Raw genomic sequence first — 21749 nt, 5'->3', positions numbered from 1 at the left:
CAGTTTGTAAAATATAATTTTCATGTTTGCTTATAGTTTGCATTGGGGCTGCACAGTGCCAGGCATATGTGGTCTGTGAAATTGCAAATTGCCTTCCTGCTTGGGAAGGGCCATTGTTTTGCTAATGTTTGCTGGAGGAGAGGTTTTATCACCAGAAAGTTTTGAAAAAGAGAGAGCAGCAGGAGAAAGAAAAGAAGCCATGTTTGCAGAGTGAGAGCAGAGAGAATGCAGAGTGCTGAGGAAGAAGCCAGTTTGGGCAGAGAGGGAGAAGGTGTGCAGATGGGGAACCAGAGGTGAGGGGCTTTGCGAGCTCCACTGAGACTGGTGGGGCCTTTGATTTTAGGAGGAAGCGGAGAAGATTCTCCTGGTTGTGGAACCGGAGAATGTGACAGGGCTTTGGGAGCCCTGAATGAAAGGGAAGTGTTTTCCCTGTGTGTTTGCTCAATGGCTGGTGCGAGACTTGAATAGAGAAATAGCTCACCCTTTCTTGGCTCCACTGCTTCTTTACCATCTGCCTAAATCCAATGAGAACCTGAACCTGCATGTGCATGGCCGCGATGGCTGCGACTGCTGGCCCTACATTCTGAAAGGATTAAAGAACCTTGAATTTTGAGCCTAGAGCTCCATGCTCTAGTCACTATTTCTTAAGCACAGGCAAAGCCAAGGGTAAGGCTAGAGAGGGGTTTACGAGAGCTTCTGTTTTCCAGAAGAACTAGGAGACCATAAGAAGAGACAGCAGACTCACGTAAGGCTAAATGGCCCAGTCTAGTATCAGTGCAAAGCACTTACCACTCCCCCATGTCTTACCAAAAGCACACCCTCTGTTCATTTACAAGACTTACAAGAAGAGCTATTTAAAAGAGAAAAAAAATGCAAATGACTCTTATACATATGAAAATATGCTCAATTTTTCTCATAAGAGAGATGCAGTTAAAACATCACTGAGGTACCATTTTTTCCACCTATCAAACTGGCAAAACTCCAGAGCTTGACAATATCTGCCCCTGGCAAGGCTGTGGGGAGACTGTCATTATCGTACTTTGCCAATGAAAATTTAAAATGGCACAGTCCCTATGGAGGTGAATTTGGCATTATTTAGCAAAATGATCCATGTATTTACCCCTTGATCATGTAACCCTCTTCTCGGGATCACAAAGCTGTATTAGCAAAAATAGGTAAAGGCTATGCACAAGCCCCCCGCACAATCTGGAGTAGCAGAGGCCTGAAAACAACCCAAATGGCTCTTCGGTAGATAACTGGCTGAATGAGCCGTAGCACAGCCACACTACTGAATGCCACGCACTCTAAAGAGAAATGAATGACACCTTTCCCTACAGCCAGCTCTGAGAGAAGTGTGAAGCGCAAAAAAAGCGAGGTGAGGAAAAAAAGTATAGCAAGCATGTAGAACGCTACCAATGTTGAGGAGGATACAAAATAGAAACTATAGTTACTTATTTTCTATTTTTAAAACTAGAAGGACAGGCCCTGGCTGGTTGGCTCAGCGGTAGAGCATCAGTCTGGCATGTGGAATTTCCAGGTTCGATTCCCAGTCAGGGCACACAGGAGAAGCACCCATCTGCTTCTCCACCCTTCCCCCTCTTCTTTCTCTTTCTTTCTCTCTCTCTTCCCCTCCCGCAGCCAAGGCTCCATGGGAGCAAAGTTGGCCCAGGAGCTGAGGACGGCTCCATGGCCTCCACCTCAGGCGCTGGAATAGTTCCGATTGCAACAGAGCAACGTCTCAGATGTGCAGAGCATCGCCCCCTGGTGGGCATGCCCAGTAGATCCTGGTCAGGCACATGCGGGAGTCTGACTCTCTGCCTCCTTGCTTCTAACTTCAGAAAAAATACAAAAAAAAAAAAAAAAAGTATAAAAAACTAGAAGAACAACCCAAAAAAACTAGAGGGGAAAAAGAGACTACCTACAGGAGTAGAGGAGACAGGACTATAAGCCTGTTTTCTCTAAATATAGTTCTTTCCTAAATTTGATTTAGAAACCACGTATATCTTTTACACGGTTATAAGACAAAAAAAAGCATTTGGAAGCCACTCACTAGATAGTGAAAGTGAAATGAAATGAATGAAATTGTACCTTGAAATAGAGACATGAGCACCCGGAATTATTTTAAGTGACCTTAAAACACAGTCATTTTACATCTCTAGTTGGACGTATCCGAAAAGCCCAGAAAATGACTGCCAAAATATTACACTATTTTCAGTAATCATATGGTTCATGGTAGTACCTGTACTATAATTCGGAGACTATTTGGTATGTACTGGGAACAAAGCAAACGAATTGTCGTGCTGGGTCATTGGTAGCCAAGATTTCCAGTATAGAAAGGAGATGAGCCTGACCAGGCGGTGGTGCAGTGGATAGAGCATCGGCTTGCGATGCTGAGGACCCAGGTTCAAAACTGCAAGTTCTCCAGCTTGAGTGTGGGCTCACCAGCTTGAGTACGGGGTCACCAGCTTGAGCATGGGATCCTAGACATGACCCCATGGTCACTGCCTGAAGCCCAAGGTCGGTGGCTTGAGCTCAAGGTCACTGACTTGAGTAAGGGGTCAGTGGCTCGGCTGAAAACCTTCGGTTAAGGCACATATGAGAAAGCAATCAACTATGAGTTGATGGTTCTCATCTCTCTCCCTTCCTGTCTGTCTGTTTGTTTGTCCTTCTCTCTCTCTCTAAAAAAAAAAAAAAAAAAAAAAAAAAAGGAAAGAAAAAAATGAAAGATCAAACTGTGGAGCAAGAAATCTTGTGTACTGAATTTTAATTAGAAGTGCCAGAATGCGCTCGTAATATATTTTACCTGTCCAATAGACGATATGTAAGTAAGTAAGATACATGTGGATAAAAAGGTCTAGAAAGAGTGACCAATCTAGTAGCAAGTACTCAGACGGAGGCTCCCCAATGTCATCGTTCGCTTAAGAGAATCAGCGCTCCCTGCAGAAAGGGCTGGTTCCAGACCAGGGCCAGGAAACGCGCAAGATGAGCCCTGTACAGTGTGTCATGCTGGAAGTCAAGGGTCTACTAAGAACCACGGAGGCCGTATCACAAAGACTCAGGAGCCGATCTGAAGAGGCTGAAGATGAGGATGATTTCAATGTCAATATAATAACTGCAAGTGATTAAAAGATGTCCTATTTGTTTAATACCGTATATTCAAAATAATATGTATTCCCCCTCCAAAATAACCCCCCCCACACACACAAAATAACCTCATCAGTCAACTTCAGAGGATGCTGGGTAACAATCTCTTCATGTTGAAAACTGGTAAATAAAAAGAAAGAATATAACATTTATCCTTCTCTTCCCAGGCAAATTGCACCTCAGGCACCAAATGAGCGTTGAGAAAAATTTTCTCTTTTGAATTATGAAATGAAGAAGGAATAACAGAATTAGCTGTTAACTATTTTGCAATTTTGAATAAATGTGAATGAGTATCTGAAAGACACAGTCAAAAATTTTCTGTGTTTCTTGATAGACATGTACCACATCTATAGGGCATTCTTATAAAATAAAACTTGAATTAGATTAAGCCTCTAACTACCAAGTTACAAGAAATACAGCAGAGGAACATGTTAAATATTACCATAGGGATTTAATCACCAAAATCCAGGCTGTTAGACACTCTACAGGATAACAGCCTAATTTCTTTAACAAATGAATTCTAATGAGAGAGAGACACGGAGGGAGAAAGAGAGGAGAGAGGAAGAAGGAATCTGGAGACTTAAAGAGATCTGAGAGTTATAATAGCTATTTATTAACAGGATGGACCTCATCTGAATTCTGATTTAAACAGTCTGTAAAAAACACTCAGATTTACTCCAGACTTTCACCCAATTTAGGGACATTTGAACACTGATTATTAAATACTCATAAAGAACTGCTATTCAATTTTAGGGTATTATAATGACAAGGCAATTACAGCTACAAAAAGGAGCCCTTACTTTTAGAGATACATTTTGAAACAGTTGTGCATAAAATGACAAAATGTCTGGGCTTGACTTCAAAATAATCTGCTGGGAAGGAAGTAGGTAGTCTACAGATAAAACTAAGTTGTTCGTGAGCTGACAGTTCATTAAGATGGGTGGTGGTTCTAGTCTATCTGAATAACTACCAGGGTATTCAAAGAAATTAATCTAACAAGATTAAGTATTGATACAAACGACATTTTGGCAATGATTATGAAAAAGTGGAAGGCCTGACCTGTGGTGGCGCAGTGGATAAAGTGTCGACCTGAAACGCTGGGGTTGCCGGTTCAAAACCCTGGGCTAGCCTGGTCAAGGTACATATGGGAGTTGATACTTCCTGCTCCTCCTCCCCACCTCTCTCTCTCTCTTCTCTCTAAAATGAATCAAGTCTTTAAAAAAAAAAAAAAAAAGGGAGTGCCTAGGCAAAACAAACATGTTCTTTGGGAGGCTGGATGCTTATAAAATAGCAGTCATATCTGTTCTTATTATTCCTTCCACGCCTCGCTGGAAAGACAGGACCGAGCCCCCTCTACGTGCCTCCAGACGAGGAGGAGAGCCGCCACAGGCTGCCGCCTCTATGCGGGAACAGACAGCGCGACCCCCAGCAGGCACCGTGCCGGGAGCAGACGAGCAGGAGAACGCTGCGCAGGGCGCCTGGTGCACAGGGCCTGTCGGGTGGTCAGAGCCCCCAGGAACGCGAACCACAAGGTTCCCAGGTTTCCTCATAAATCTGTGCACGTGAAGCAGCATGAGCAAGAAAAACAGGAAGAGAACCCTGTGGTAGGAGGAAAAGACTAAAAGCTTACAAAGCTAATGTAGTGTATTTTTATTTGTTTTTCCTGTCATCATTATATATTTTATGTAAAAACATTAGAATTTGATTTAAAAAAACAACACAAACATTTTAAAAGTAATATTGAAGCCTGACTGAGTGGTGACACAGTGGTGACACTGGGTGGTGACACAGTGGATAGAGCATCAATCTGGGACACTGTGCTGAGGGCCCAAGTTTGAAATTCTGAGGTTGCCGGCTTGAGTGCGGGGTCGCTGGCTCCAGCCCAAGGGATCATAGACATGACCCCATGATCACTGGCTTGAGGTCAAAGGTCACTGGCTTCAGCCCAAGGTCTCTGGATTGAGCAAAGGGCTGCTGACTCAGCTGAAGCCCCCCCCCAATCAGTGAACAACTAAAGTGCTGCAACTACAAGTTGATGCTTCTCATCTCTCTCCCTTCCTGTCTCTCTCTATATATCAGTAAAAGTAATTTCAAGGCCTACAAAGAGAGCATTACTCTAGCTAGAGTAGCCTACACTATGAAACAAAGACAGGAATTGTGAAATGAAGAACTTCTGAATCTTGAAACATCAAAGTAGGGTCTGATACCTTATTAGTTACTCATGATGGCATTAGTTTAGTTTTGCTCTTCTTTCCCCCATGAAAACTCAGTGTGTGTGTCAGCGGTTTTCCAGGAAGGGGTGCACACTTCACAGGACGTGGGAAGGAGGAAGCAGTTGGCAGCCACGATACAGAAGCACCTCCAGGTGGTTCTGACATACACTGGGCCCCACAGGAGGGCCAGTCCTTGTTCAGAGCTCCCTGCGGGTGGCTGGCTCAGGCCCGCGTGCAGCCAAAATGCACCTGAGATCACCATCATGGGACGCTGGCCATTCTCGCGACACTCGGTCTCAGCCAAAAGGCCGAGAAGCGGTCTGCCCTGTCGCACATGCACCCCCTCAGGACTCACGCGGGGTGGGGGCGGGCAGTGCCGTGAGCGGTCACAAGCAGGAGGAGGACCGGAGGGGACCCCGTTACAGGCCACTGCCCTCATGTGCGCCACACGTCTGCCAGCCTGCATCTGCTCCCATCCAGCCGAGCGATGGTGACAGGCAGTTGACTGCAGTGCTCTCTGCAGTCCGACTTGTGAGCACCAGAGCACTGGGCTCGATGAAAAGCGCTGGACCAGACACCAGAAGCGCTCCTCACGTCCTTGCAACTGTCCCTCACCAGCTGGCATGCCCCAGACCACCATGGCTCCTGATGATGCTGGCCAGGTCAGGGTGGCCGCCTCCCCTACACGCAATCCCGATTCCATTCCTGTAACGGCCTCTTGGGCCAGGTCAGCTTGCTTCTCTGATAATTACAGAGTCCACAAACCCATTCTTTCTCCAATAAAGATGGGGGCCTTTTTTAAGTAGGTGGCACCTTCTACCTAGCACGTTCAGAAGTGCAGTGCATGGGGCTGAAATGAGTAGGGAATGCTGCCTGTCTTAAGACTCTGAAGACGGCCTGATTCCTAAGGCCCTTCCCAGTGAGGACCCCCCTAACTACACACAGTGACGTCTATAGTCTGTAAAAGGACCCGGGAGGACCTGTGCCCTCCCCCGCCCCCATCGCCAATATCCCACACAGCCCACAAAATTAAAAGCCTCGATCATGTCATGTAATGCTTCATTCAGCACTGTTAACTTTCAAATTACTTAAAAGTCACAAAAATTATTAACATTTACACTTAATGTTAAAAATCACATCCGTAACAAATTCAAAATCAAATTATTTCTTTTTGGTGAGCTCTAAAAGTTCTCTGTGTTGGAATAATTTCTATTCCCACTGCTTTATTAATATCATCCTCTCAAATTTCCATAGCGAAAGGATTACGTTTAGGGCACAGCAGGTGTCAGGAAAATTTAGACTTATGACCAAAGAATTAAAAACATTTGCAAGTTACACTTGTCTTTCCCATTCTAATCATCGTTTTTGAGGACATCTGCCACTGTGGTATGTGTTCCAGCATGGGCAGGAATTTTTATTTTCTTACTTTTTAATGTTTATTTATTGATTTTTAATAAGAGAAGAAGGGGGAGAGAGAGACATTGAGAGACAGGAACATCAATCCGTTCCTGTGTGTGCCCTGACTGCGGATCGAACCAGCAACCTCTGCACTTCGGGACGATGACCAACCGAGCTATCCTGCAAAGGCAGGACTTGAGAAGAAGAGGAGAAATGAGTCCCTTAGTAAAAGCAGAGACCTCTGTTTTAGGGACTCCAAGGCAGGGCAGCCTCTCCCCCCACCTGACACACGGCGCATGGTCAAAGAAGCCACAGCAAAGACACAGATTTAAGAGCCTAATGAGTCAAACTCTGATCCTTGCAAGAGCTGAGTAAACACCTGTGGGTGTAGGGAAAAGGAAGAAAAAGGAAAGCCACTCATGACATCTTGAATGTCAGGACCTGGATCGACTGGCCACCACGCCAGACTAAAAGCGCCTAAAACAAAACACAACAGAAAACAAGCCAGGAACTAAGCCCAAATTAAAAGTACCCTTTTGAAAGATCAGTCAGGAAGTATTTCCCACAAGGTAACCTGACTTTCACAATGACAAAAACTCTGGTCTTTCTCACATTATATGGGAGCACTTTCTGGAGGTGAGCTGGTCTGAACGGGGCATCTAAGGACTGATGTGTCCAGGAAAAGAAGACACATTCAAACCAAGTCAAAGCCAGAATCACCTGCACGGTCTCGGAAAACATGAGCGCTGGATCAGTACCACACACGTCCCCTGGATCTTACCTACCATGAAATACAGAAAAGCCTTGGTGTGAAAGGCTTGCCGACTGTCGTAAGCATTCCCCACAAAGCAAATCCGAATGCTTCTCTAGAAAATTTTCAATTCTTAACTACTAGCAAAAGATTTATATTCTTTTAAGTTTCCTGGAATTATCAGTTTGACCACTTCTAAAAATACAAGCCCTCCCCTATGTCCCTCAGCCATAAGGCATTCAAATCAACCAGACTTCTTCGTCAAAGCTGATCAAAAGATGAGTTCAGATGCGTTACTGGAACAACAAACACTTGAAGATAAAGTATCTAAAGTATACATACAAAATGTAATTGTAATACTCACCTATCAGGCCCTTCTCGAGAGTGAAGGCTTTGTTTGTAAACATACATTCAAAAGCCACAATGTGGAAAATCTTGTTCACTGTGTTGTGAGTCCCAACTATCCGAATATACCTGGGGGTAAAAAGAAGAAAATTTGTTGAGGAAAATGAGCCTCCATTACAACCAATCCAAAACTAACACAATAAGATACATTATGCAGCCATACAGTGTACCAGGGCATGGACCAGAGGAGACCTTGAACTGGACTTCAGACCCTGCACCTGCTCCTTAGGGCTCGCTCCAGCTAAGCCTCGAGGAATCACAGCAAGATCAGGAGACACCGCTTTTCGGGGGTTTAAGTAGAACTTAGATTCGATTTACCTAGAACAATCAAACCAGGTACTGCTCAGCTCAGACCCTGAATGTCAGTCGAGCCACACATCCATGAGACAGTCACGCTGGAGAATAACAAACAGCTCCTCACCTCGCCTGGTGGTTAGCAATGTGCCCGTGCATAGGTGCACAAACACGCAAAATCAAATGCTTTCCAACTCAATGAGAGATTTCATCCACTGGAGACGAATGCATGAAATCAATATTGCTTCTTGTTTAAAAAAAAAAAATCCACAGAAACTACGGGAAACCACTCACAATTTCTTGTATTTTAATACTGCTCCCAAATCCTTGTTTAGGAAGTTAACCCCCTATACTTACCCTAGCCCCCCACTTGACTGCTGGGACGCCTCTCCTGACCAGGGGAAGTGATCTGCAGGGAGGACCCAGCCTGCCCCGCAGCCGCCCTCCTGGCCACACGAAGCTGGCATCCGCACACAGAGCAGTTTCACGGGGCAGGTCTCGAGCATCTGGGCCTGTTCCCCCTCCGGCCCTCCCCGGAGGCTTCACCTCCAACAAACAAGCATTAACCTCCCAGTGACTTGCTCCTTTCACTCTCCAAAGAGACCTGACAGTTCACAGGTTAATGAACAGACAAACTCATTCTTCAGTGTCACACAAATCCCCGGGGAATGTGCCACACTCTTACTGGAATGCAAAGGAAGAGACAGGACAAATAACTAGATTAACTGAGAGCGCTCTCCCCAGTTATGAACTGTGTGCCCTCTGCAGGGTGGGGCGTACAGGACGAGATTTCAGTCAGGAGACGACAGACTGGGCCAGCCTTCAGCAATACTGTCTCCCCACTGTGCAAAATCACCTTCGACTCAGATGATACAATTTTACTTCTGAGTTAATCGCAGTTCACTAATTTGGTCATTTCCTTACATTTCTCATCACTCTGAGTTAACTGTGTAACGTAAATGGCGAGTTAAAAAAAATTCACATTAAGGAGATGAGATTGGGGGAGGGGGGTTGTATCATGGGCTATGTCCCCTCCAGTTTCTTCACATCTGAACCTCACGGCATCCCTGCGCCCCTCAGTTAGCCCTCTGCTCCTTGCCCCCACGAGCTGATCACTGCTCTTCATAACCACACAGATGCCGTCTCCTGGACTGGCTGTCCGGCGTGCCCACGCGCTCCGCAGGAGGCACCGCGGTCCTGGGTGGGGGCCGCGGCAACTGGCTCGCCACCTGCGCCCTCTGCTGACCTGCTCTCCTGAGCCCTCGAGACAGACAGAGGGTGCCGAACGTGCTGGGCTCTTCTAAAATTGATGCCCCCCGGGCTGGACGAACAGATTGTGCTGTTCTTTACTGCTGGCAGGGACACGCTCTCTCCAGGCTTCTGGAAGGGAAGGGGTGTGTTCAGGCTGGCACTTTGGCCTGAAGCTAATTTTGTTCATTTCCTGAAACCCACAGAAACCCAACCAGCCCAGCACTTTCCGCAGTGCGTGGTCAGGGCGGCCTGAGTGCTGCTGTCTGCAACCCTGGAGGCCATGGAGGGAGTGTGGTTTGGTGGAATCTGATCGGGTCACTTTCCTGCTCCCGGGTCGAGTCTGCAGAAGGAGACAGCTTTTCCCCAAATGCACGGCCCAGGAGCCGGGACGGGACCAGCGGGGCCTTTCCCCGTCGGCGGCTCTGAAGGTTAACAGTTCTCTGGCTGACTTGCGGATGCAGTAATGCCGACCCCCCCTCCTTTTCTTTCTTTTTAAAATGTTATCATGGAATCAAGATCTCCAAGCTTAGATCATAGTCATTTCCCAAATTTTACCCTGGTGCACATGTCAGGAACTGGAGAAAATATGCCATCGTCCCCTCCCTCGTCCCCCAATGATAAGAAACTGAAAATAAAACCCGTAAGGGAATGCATCTTACAGGCTTAATGATCGTGTCTGCGATAACAAACAAGATGATGCACATGGCGGGAAAGCGCGGGCGCCCGCAACGCCCCCAGACAGAGCTCTGCATAAACGGAGATAATGTTATCTCTGCTGCATCATCTGGAGGTCACATTAGCACTTCACCGCTGTGTATTACACTTCTTGATTAGCCTGTCATATGTAATGCTCGTAACAAGTTTAATTATTCTAGTTCTACAATACTTTCTAAGTCTCCATAAAATTATAGCATAATTTACAAAAATGGCATGAAGTTCCAATTCAAATACACATTAAAGAACCGGGAACAAAGTCGCAAGAAAGAAACCTGGCTCCTTCCCTGAAGGGCTCGACCAGACCTGGGGAACGGGCCTTGGCTCACCCCCCCCACCCCACCCCACCACCGCGCAGCAGCCAGAGGGCAGCCTGGGCTCCCCGTGAAGAACCTGGAGGCCCTGTCCAGCTCTGGGGAGGGGAGATCGGTCCCTGAGCAGCGGCTGGAGGCAGCTCGGAGACTCCTGGTGGGGCTCACGAGGGAGCCTTGCCCACACAGAGGAGAAGCTACTACCACCTGAGATATTGATTTCCAGGAGCTGGGGATGAGAGAGAGTCCTCTCTCTCTTTTTACTTTTTTTTTTTTTTAAGAAAGCAAAACCCGCTCTGGGTGTAACACCTAAAAGGACTCTGATCTAAGCTGATAATAAGGTCAGTGACAGCCTGTGACTTCATCAGGGCTCAGAGAGAGCACTTCTGAAAACCCACCCTTTGTTCTCTCGGAGGCCCTCAAGGGCCGCTCAGACAGTTGGGAGATAATTAAAACTTAAACAGCGCTAAGGAAGGCAGCTATGCAACAGATTGGCTACTTCTTGTGAGCATGAATGCTGTCCACATGAGCCCTAGGGCAGCAGTCTGTTTCCAGAACTGCCCGCCCTGCCCTGTGTTAGTTGCCTTCCCGTTACTGACAAAGACTGGATCCTGAGAGATGGTTTGGAATGGGCGTTTCAGTGCAGAACTTTCTAAGAGATGTAATATTGTGGGTGGAAACAGATTCCGCCTTCTTTAGTAAAAAGAAGTCTAAAACCTCTGCGATAGCACTCTAAAACTGAGAGGCACCGCTGAGTTTTGAGGAACGTGCTTCAGAGTCGAACAGACCAGGTTGGGAGCCCCCCGTCCTTGAATTGGCTGTGCCACCTTGGAGGAAAAATACTTTAGACCTTTTAAACCTTTAGTTTCTTTCTCTATCAAATGAGGTCATACAGGCCTTATAGAATATTTAAATGAGGTAAGTTTATAAAGTGTCCAATGCAGCGCTGGGCAGAGTAGGATGTTTTTAAATAGAAATTTAAAGAGATCGTTGGATCGAGTTCTTGGTTTGAACTTGGAGAAAACTGCTTGTCTGGGAGAGAACTCCTAACTGTGGATGTTTAAATGGTGTGTCTGTAAGCAGGCAGGCCCAGGGGCAGACTTCAGGAGCACAGACACGGTCTGGTCCTTATTCTTAGAGACCACAGAGGAGGCACTAAAGGCCACAGTAGAGCACAGGTGACACTGCTCTAGGGTATTTCCTGCATTAAAGCCTTCGTCTTCAGAAAAGCCTATTTAACGTGCTCTTGGCCTGACTCAGCTCTGCATGAGGAGGCAAGGGAAGAATCTTTGGCCAATATTTGGTTCAGCAACCCATACCCACTGAAGAGTTTCTTTTTTTGTGTGAACAAACCCTAGAAGTTTAAAAAAAACAAGATTTCCTTCATAGCAGACCTTAAAACACTGTGAACTACAGGGAGTTTGCTTTGGAGATTTCACCGCATTCTCTGCCTATTCTGGAAGGTACAAATCCCTATTCTTTTTTCTTTCTTTCTTTCTTTCTTTCTTTTTTTTTGTGTGTGTGTGACAGAGGCAGAGAGAGACAAAGAGAGGGACAGACAGACAGGAAGGGAGAGAGATGAGAAGCATCAATTCCTCGTTGCGGCACCTTAGTTGTTCAGTGATTGCTTTCTCATATGTGCCTGGACTGGGGGGGGCTACAGCGGACCGACTGACCCCTTGCTCAAGCCAGCGACCTTGGGCTCAAGCTGGTGGTCTTTGCTCAAACCAGATGAGCCTTCGCTCAAGCCGGTGACCTTGGGGTCTCGAACCTGGGTCCTCCGCATCCCAATCCAATGCTCTATCCACTGCGCCACCACCCACTCAGGCCAAATTCCTATTCTTAACCTAGTTATTCTATCATTTCTTGTCAGGATGCCACCAGACTTAATTTGTAAGTCACACACATCACATCTTTAACATACTAAAGAAAACAGAGAAAAACAGCAACTTGTACATTCCTACTTGAAACTCCTTGGTGTCTGTTCTCTCGTCGTTAGTTCGGGTGGAGCACAGGCCTACGTGGAGCAGGCTCTACCACAAGATAAAATTTAATTCAGTAAGAAGTATTTAAATGAGCTCTCAAGGGATCAGCTAAAGCCAAGAACTCCATTCTTTGATAAAGAAAATTTTATTCTCAAAGTAAACTTCCGTCTCGTCGGTCGGGTTAAACAAAGACTCCGAGAAAACCGGAGTTAGCCTGAGACTGGTGCAGGAGAAGGGATCCTTGACATGCGGCCCTGCCTCTGAGGCGGCCACAGCACTCGCTCGAAGGACAACTGTTCCCGGGGTGGCCCGATGCAGTGACGCAACAGAAACTTCAGCCACGGCATTTCCTAGGGACTTGGGACCCTGCGGTGTTTGCTGTCACCACCTCTAAGATTTTCTACTTGACCTTTCCTTTCAAGGAGAATACTAAGAACGTATAAAAACAATTCCCTAACCCAAAAAAGCAGGCAATGTCTGCGGGTATCCCCAGTATGGAAACTCTTCTAGTTCTGGGTACAATGTTAGTGCGCGTATAGTCAAACCAGACTGGCTGGGGGGCGGGGCAGTGAATTCAGGTCTTGTCGCTAAGGCAGCAGGTAGAAAACAGTTTACTGCCAGAATGACAAAAAAGCTTCCAGAAAATGCATGTTGCACAGAAAAGATTTGTTACTCTTTGGAAACCTTCCCCCTGGCTGCTCTGTGGAGCTACCCATTCCCCTCCGCTGGCTTCGGCAAAGGCCCCGGCCCCGAGTACTTATTTGGGAGAGGAAGAATTTCTGCAAGGTTAAACACCGAGCCCAGAGTTAGCCCAGGCAGAGGTCTCTGCCCTGCGCTGTGGGGCGGCCAGCCCCGCAGAGGGAGCAGGTGGTCCCCCGCCTCCACTGCTCCACCTGAAGGGCACATCACACAAGAGGTCGTCTTGTGTTTCAGAGAAAACCGATGCGCGCAGTAAAGCGTGCATGGGGTGGGGGAGGGGGTAAGATGGGCGGATAATTACGGACACAACAGAACGCAGTGCTGCCATAACAGACAGTCATTCCAACTTCAGAGATAGATGTTTAAGTGCTGGTTTTTATTTGGAGGAAATAAATGAGTTCTGAACAGTAGAAGGTTTTTTTCCCCACCCCCAAATATGCAGAGCCTAACACCTGCCATAAAAATACGCCTTCGACCTATGAAATTATATTTGGAGCTACTATCCCCAAAAGGACTCAACTATAATAGTTATATAAATCAAATGAAAATGATACAATACGCAACATTTCCGTAATTCATTTAAGTTCTCTGCTTACATATTTGCCCTTGTAGGTATACTGGGTAAGTCTGCTTTTAATCTAGATTTAACAAACACCTACAAGGTATGAGAAATCGTGCTAATCGCTGTGAGGAACGGACCCAACACCCAGGACTTCATCTAGAGAAGTTTCTAGCACAGTTTAACGGCGGACGAAAGCATGCTTGCAGGAGTGATGAGGAGAAAGACGAGAACTTCTCACCTGTTCCCACACGGTGCTCTAACCTTCCAACACCGAATTTAGTGACACGAACTTTGCACATCCTCTCTGTGAACGGGTCTTGCTTCCAAGACCAAAACAAAACAGATGCGGCTAAAGGAGAAATGACCCCACTACGCGCACTCAGCCAACAAGTACGACCTGACTACTGACTGTGTGCCAGTGCCTGCTACTGGGCGCTAGGATCCGGGGCTGAACACTACAGATTAAACTCCCCATGGAATTTACACTTCGGGTCAGGAAACATGATGCATTTAAAAAATCAATTATCCAGTGGTTGGTAGGTGATCTAGTCAGCACAGAACTTGACAGGCCATCTTGCTAAACTGGGAAGACAGACAGTTATGACGTCCCTCTGCAGGAACAGAGGGTCAAGAGGGAAGGCCCACTCGCTCCGCCTGGGAACAGGGACGAGGCCCACAGGGGGCTGAGGTGTGGACACAGCGTAGCCATTACGGAGAGTGAACGAGATCGAGGCAGAGATCTAATGAAGGAGGCTTCCGAGGATCTGGAAAGAGGAACTGATTTGAATTTCATGGGAAGAAATGTCTTATTTATTTCATAGCTTAGCTTCTTTTTTATCTTTGCTTTTTTTTCAGATTGTAATTTTCAAGGGATTATGGAGAGACAAAATGGGAAATGGAAGAAATAAAATGAAAAATGAGTAACATAGGGGGTGGGGGAAGGACAGAAAGAGAGAGGAGGTAAAGGTAGGGGTACGGGAGAGATGAGAGAGGAAGAGAGGAAGAGAGGGAGAGGGAGAGAGAGAGAGAGAGAGAGAGAGAGCATGAATATGAAATAAACTAGTCCCTGCTCTGTCTCCGTTATGTGCTAATGCGAGCAAATCCCCATGTGGGAACACTGTTAACCAATTTTATTACTCAATAAAACATTTGAAACCAGCACAAAGTATACTTTAAGAAATAGAACTAAATTACCAAAAGTTCAACATTTGCATTTTTTCATTAACTTTTCCCCTACCCGAGATGCTACGAGAGGGAGAGAAAATTTCACTAGTGTTATCTTTAAAATGGCTGCATTATCTTTTTCGGTTTATCCAATAGGCTGTGCATTTCCACAACTGTAGACAAATGAGTCTGATGGAATTGTGCACTAGAGAGAAAGCGGACGAAAATTAAATGTGTTAGTTTCCTTACGAATCCGTAAGAACTCATTTGGTGACCATGACCTGTACCGAGCCCGCTTCAGGAACACGATAGGTAAGGAAAGTTGCTCTTCTTTTTTTAAACCTGAGATTATGGTGGGTATTTACCCTTTATTTTAACTTAAAATGTAAGGGCTGAAGGAGTCCCCTTCTTTTTTCCTGTTAAAGTGGAAGATTACACAGAAAAGAGAGGCCAACAGAAGGAGAAAGAGTCTGCCTCTTCTCAGAGAAGAATCCAAGAACCCTTCTACGAATGCAAACATGTGACACACTGAGAAATAAGACAGGAATGGCCTGAGACAGGCAGAATAACAGAAGTGAGAACAGAGTGCCAAAGTCAAGAGGGTACCAACAAGAGTTTAGGGAGAAAATCATGCATTTCCACGCCAGACCCCTGAGAAACCAGCACTGGACCGAAATAAAGGCGACCTCTGAACACGGTCCATGGGCAGCCTTTGCACGCACTACACTACTTCCTTCATGGCCACGCCCCCCCCCTCTCACACATACACACACACACACACACACACACACACTCACACACTCAGGCTGGGGACTAACTGCAGAGCTCCATGGAACATCGTCCCTCAAAGCCTCCATGTTCTTTATAAGCCACATAAAGAAACTTGTGTTGCCGGCAGTAACAGCTCCTCCGAGAAGTAACTAAAATATATTTGGGAAAACAAGCCCCACCCATAAAAGGCCCACACTGCCACCTACTACCCCAGACTGCTTCAATGCTCACAAAAAACGTTCAGGGACTCAGCTTTGCCTTTGGGAAATTGTGCCTTTATCTAGAGAATGGAACAGGAAAAAAAAAGATCTAGACATTTACTTAGCACAGAGTTCAAGCATCAGTATAACTATGTACAAAGCGACCAACCAGAGGCAGAGTAATCAAAGTAAATAAAAAAACTACAAAAATCTTGAGAGAAGTAGTTTTGTCTTGGGTGCCAAACTGGCCCGGATATGTCTAACGTACTCTCTCGGGAACTGTCGAGTCTGGACGTGCACGACTAATTTCACCCTGGAAGCCTGTCCTCCAGTTTCTGAACAGCACGAAGGATTATTAATTCCAGCACTACTGGCATAAGAGACTTTGCTGCTGAAATCGTCAATATGATCAAACTTTTACATAAGAAAAACAGAAGAGAAAACAGCAAGATGCTCCAAATGGCACTACTTGGTCTACAACAGTGGTCCCCAACCCCCGGGCCGTGGACCGGTACCAGTCTGCAAAGAATAAATAACTTACATTATTTCCGTTTTATTTATATTTAAGTCTGAACGATGTTTTATTTTTTAAAAATGACCAGATTCCCTCTGTTACATCCGTCTAAGACTCACTCTTGACGCTTGTCTCGGTCACGTGATACATTTATCCGTCCCACTCTAAAGGCCGGTCCGTGAAAATATTTTCTGACATTAAACTGGTCCGTGGCCCAACAAAGGTTGGGGACCACTGGTCTACAGCATCTGAAGCTTATATGTAGTAAGGCTGAGCTGCTGTGGGCAGTTTCAAACCCAGCTGTCTGCCCATCATTTTAAGACACCTCCCCACACCCATAGCTTTCGGGTTGGGAGTCCTATGCACAGATGAAATTCCATCCCAAAGCCTGTCCCAATCCACAGTCCTGGATTAGCAAGCACGCTGGGAGACGGGTGGTTGGCAAGGATCTTTTCTCTACCCAAAGCTTCTTGGGAGTTCAACCATTCATGACCTAGGCTTAGCATTAGTGCTAAGTCAGTGATCAGAAAGAAAATGACAGTCCTTACCCTTGTTTCAGAAATGCAAGGAAAGAAAAACATAAGAGATGAATACACATAAAGCAAAATGTGTACTTTGTCAGAGAGGATTTATTTTTTAAAACAAGATTCTTTCACATTACTCACAGACACTGCTGCCGCTGTGGTATTCGGACGTCATTAAAATAAAACTCGCTCACCTACATATTTCCTTTTCTTCCTGTACACTTCAGAAATAAAGTTGTGCACATATATAGTTTATAAAGTCCGACAGCCTAGGAGGTTCATTATAAAACACACTCCCCCCATCCTCCATTTCCTCCCCTCCCCAGAAGCGACCATTTTTACCTGTTTTAGTGCATTATTTGGAGATATATCTCACATCTATAATTATCATGCTTTTAATGTTATTTCTTGGTTTTTCAATTTTAGGCTTTATCTATAAGCATTTAGCTCTCCCCTCTCCACATGCAACCTTCTGCACACCCCCAGTTTAGACTACAGTGGTCCCTCGTCTGTCGTGGGGATTAGACTCCAGAACCTCCCTGCAACAGGTGAAAATCCACGAAGTAGGGGCCTTGTATTTCTTTTATTATTTATATATTTTTAAGGCCTTATAAACTCTCCCCACACTCTTATAAACCTTTCCCACACTGTTATTAACCTTTCCCACACTTACTTTGCTTATTTTACTACAAAAATAATTAAAATAATTAATATATAAAAACACCTATTTATCGCAAAATCCCACGACACAGCAAAAAATCTGCGATAGAAAATTAGATATATACAATTTAAAAATCCACAATACAGTGAGACCATGAAAAGTGAACCGTGATACGGCGAGGGATGAGTGTATACTGTAACTTTGGTTGAATCAATATTCAGTGTTTACATGATGATTTTGTAAATGTTATTCACAACTACCGTATTTTTTGCTCCATAACACACACCTGACCATAAGACATACCTAAGGTTTTAAGGGGGAAAATAAGAAAAAAAATATTCTGAACCAAATGGTGTGTTAAAATATTTAATAAAATACCATATTTTTTGCTCCATAAGACACACGGGCATTTCCCCCTCCATTTTGGGGGGGAAAAAGTTCATCTTATGGAGTGAAAAATACGGTAATATATGGATACGTACTTTCCTTTCCTGCACAGTTTTTTCCCGACTGGAATTAAAACTCATCTTGGTTTTTTATTTTGCTTAGTTTTGCATGCCCTCAACACTAATTCACCTCCTTCTCTCCCAATTCTTCCTTACTTGAACAAAAGCTCCTCTCAAAACATTCTGACACATCAGGTATTTCTAGCAATTTCCTCTTGAGAAAGTCTTCCCAGGCCTGTTGGCTGGTTTCAATCCAGTCTGATTGCCCTCTAAATCTTAAACAAGCTGCCATCCTGGGACCTGACTCACCACCGTTCAGGGGACACCTTCTCATGCTGAACTACTGGTATCCTGTACCTCACGTTGCCTCCTTCCTTGGTTTGCTCTCCCATTTTTCAGGGGAGCTCTTTTCCCAATGGCATTTGGAAGGTAAAAGTTCTAAGGCTTTGTTTGTCTGAACCTATCTTCGTCTACCTCCATATTTGGTTGGTAGCTTGGCTGGGTATAGAATTTTAAGTTGTAAGTAGTTGTTCCCTCCCTCCCCTCACCCCCAGAACTTTGAAGATCTTATTCTATTGCCTGTCAAGATTCTAGTTTTGCCAGAAGAAGTCATTATAATATGTGACCTGGCTTTTCTCTTCTTCTTTTTTTTTTAAAAAAACAAAAAAAAGTGTATCCTGCTCTAGAAGCCTGTAGATTTTCCCAACATCCTTAGTATTCTGAAATTTCATGATGACGTGCCCTGGTATGGGTCTACTTTTTTCTTCCAGGGGGTTGGGCACTTAGAAGGCCCTGGCAATCTGGAAACCCATGTATTTCAGTTTCACTCTTAGTTTTAAATCAGACTTCCTTATCTTCACCTGCACTCTTACACTTTCTCTATTTGCCATCTTTTTTGTCACTCTGTTTTACTTTCTGGGAAAGTTTCCCAACTTTATCATCTGTGCTATCTATGAAAATTTTCATTTCTGTTTTAATAGTTAAAATTCCCAACTGTACTTCTTAATCTCCAAATGTTCTTTCTTTATGGCATCTCCTTTTTGGTTTAAGATTGCTATATTTATTCTAATCTCTCTGAAGATAGTAATTATTATTATTTTAGTTTTGATCTCCCCGTATAGTTTTTCCCCCCGTTTATTTCCTATTAGTTTCTTCAGATGTCTGGTCTAGAAGTTTCCAGGAAGGAACTTAGACACACAATAGGAAATTGTGAAAGTACAACTGCTCCAATGGGTCAGCTGTTAGGAAAACCCCACTTTCAGATTCCTTAGCTGTTGGCTGGTCAGGGGGCCTAGGAAGATGTTTCCAATCCCCGCCTGGACAATACAGCCTGCCTGCCAGACCAGGGGTTAGGTGGTGGCGCGGGGCAGGGTTAGGAGTCTGTGGGAGTGTGAGGAGGGGTGGGCGAGGTGTTACTGAGAGGCAGGGTCTCAGTCCATGACCACTCACTCTTCCTAGGGGATAATCCTTCTCAGCCATGCGCGGTATCTTTCCAGGTTTGGAGACGTTCCGCTTACCCCCACCGAAGAACAACTTTCCATAGTCAGACAAAGACTAATACTTCTTATCTCACAAAAGTATAACTCATTAAGACAGAGTAGAGTGGTGACTGCCAGTGGCTGGGGGCCTGGGAGGGGGCGAGAAAAGAGGAGATACTGGTTCGCTGGACCAAACTTTTGAAGACAGGGCAGGAAGTTGTAAGATGAGTGAGTCCCGGGGACCTAATGCTCAGCGTGGTGACTCGGTTTAGAAGGCTGTATTACACAGTTTAAAGTTGCTAAGAGGGTAGATCGTAAACATTCTCACCACACACACACACACACACACACACACACACACACACACACAAGGCACTGGGAGAGGTGACGCAAATGTTACTAAGCGTATCACATCATCATGTTACACATCACCATGTTAAACTTACAAAGTGTTTTATGTCGTTAAATGTCAATATATCTCAATAAAGCTGAAGGGAAAAAAATAATGAGTTTCCAGTTTCCCATCAGCACTGGCGGAGAAGCAGTCAGAGTCCTGGGAAGTGGGAAGAGACCTAGAGCTCTTCCCTGTTTCCTGGACAGAGTTCACTGACTCCGCCTTTGAGCCCTTCCCACACCTCCATCCGCCTTTGAGCCCTTCCCACACCTCCATCCGCCTTTGAGCCCTTCCCACACCTCCGTCCGCCTTTGAGCCCTTCCCACACCTCCGTCCGCCTTTGAGCCCTTCCCACACCTCCGTCCGCCTTTGAGCCCTTCCCACACCTCCGTCCGCCTTTGAGCCCTTCCCACACCTCCGTCCGCCTTTGAGCCCTTCCCACACCTCCGTCCGCCTTTGAGCCCTTCCCACACCTCCATCCGCCTTTGAGCCCTTCCCACACCTCCAGCACCGCAGCTCCAAACACCCTGGCGCCGCTGATTCCTAACCCTTTGAAGATTCTGTGGCTTAGGGTTCCGTCTTCTTGAGCCTGTTAAATCATTTACCACTTCCTTGTTCTCCTGCTTTGTAGCTTCATCTTTCATGTTTCTACCTCCTCTTCCTACTTTCTTTATCCTTGTAGGTTAATACCTGAAACAAATCCCTTCACTGTCACTTAAGTGGGGCTTTGTTCCGTAGGGCGTGAGACTCGGGTATTCATTCCGCCATCATTACCTGAAAGCTTGGCTACTTTTCACAGGGGTAGGACCGGGCCTGTGGTTACTCCTCTAAGGGTAGAGGTTCAATCAAGGCTCTCGTCTGGACTAACACACAGTCTGAGACCTAAGCTCTTCCCAGCTGCCATGGCCACAGGGTACAACCTCTAAAGGTGTCTGCTCCTTAGGTCAGTACCACAGGAAATAACAGCCATCCCTCCGCCTCTCCTGCCCGCCTTCAGCCTGAGGCTTACAGCTCCTTTACTTCCTGCCCTGAAATAACATTTCCCCTCGGTGCGGCTCCACCCTCCTCGCTGTCTGTCCCACTCCTTCCATCAGGTCTTTAAACAGTTGTCTCAGGTTATTTAGCTATTTCATCTTCTGAAATGGCTCTTCACTTTCAAGTAAATATCCCAAAAGGGCTGTGTTCAGACAGTCCCATAAATTATCCCCATTCTGCAGAAAGATTCAAAGCATTGAGTGCTTTTGTTAGCCATGGTCTCTCTCTCTCTAAAAGAGAGGAAAGAGAGAGAGAGAGAGAGAGAGAGAGTTAATTCCCACTGAGGAAAGAGAAAATAATCCGCTCGTCCTCACACTGACACAGCTGCAGACAGCCTAGGCTGCTCTGTTTAATTTGACAAGTGTGGAGCGACACCATCTTCTCCCCTCCCCACTCTCTCCAGAACAAGCACCACGCTCTCCATGCAGATGGGCTGATCTGGACTCTGGACTGGGGACAGGCCTGTCTGGTGCTCTTCCTGCACACTCGCCCGGCACCCTTCCTTCCCCTGCTGCTGCTGGCAGGAGCCCGTCGGTTCCGAGCACAGCTGTTGCAGGGGGCCTGATAGACGCAGCTGAGTCGCCCGGAGGCTCCTTAGTGCCCAGCCCGCCGACTGCGCTAAGCAGAGCCTTAGGAAGCGAGCACTGCGGCAGGAGAAAGGACAGCAGTGCATTCTCGTCATCCTTGGAGCCAGTGCAGCAGCAGCAGCAGCATAAAGGACCAGGGGAGGAGGGACAGAGGAGCACTTCACAGGTGTGGGGAGCAGGGCGCCCTGGGGTTCTAAATCAGACACATGAAGAGAGAGATGCAGGTGGAACCGGGGGCAACCTTTCAA

General features: G+C 46.0%; 1 protein-coding gene across 3 annotated transcripts in view; it reads right to left on the bottom strand.

Moving 5' to 3' along the window:
- The window catches only part of BTBD9 (BTB domain containing 9), a 447747-nt gene that overhangs the window by 160159 nt on the left and 265839 nt on the right, over positions 1-21749 (bottom strand). For all 3 annotated transcript variants that reach the window (XM_066359505.1, XM_066359503.1, XM_066359504.1), the window contains exon 7: positions 7871-7980. In XM_066359505.1, coding sequence (XP_066215602.1) covers positions 7871-7980 — 110 coding nt within the window. The remainder of the gene's footprint in view (positions 1-7870; positions 7981-21749) is intronic.

The sequence above is a fragment of the Saccopteryx leptura genome, chromosome 1 (genome assembly GCF_036850995.1).
Source record: "Saccopteryx leptura isolate mSacLep1 chromosome 1, mSacLep1_pri_phased_curated, whole genome shotgun sequence".
Classification (NCBI taxonomy): Eukaryota; Metazoa; Chordata; class Mammalia; order Chiroptera; family Emballonuridae; genus Saccopteryx; species Saccopteryx leptura.
The sequence above is the reverse complement of the archived record's forward strand: the minus strand, read 5'-3'. Positions and strand labels throughout refer to the sequence as shown.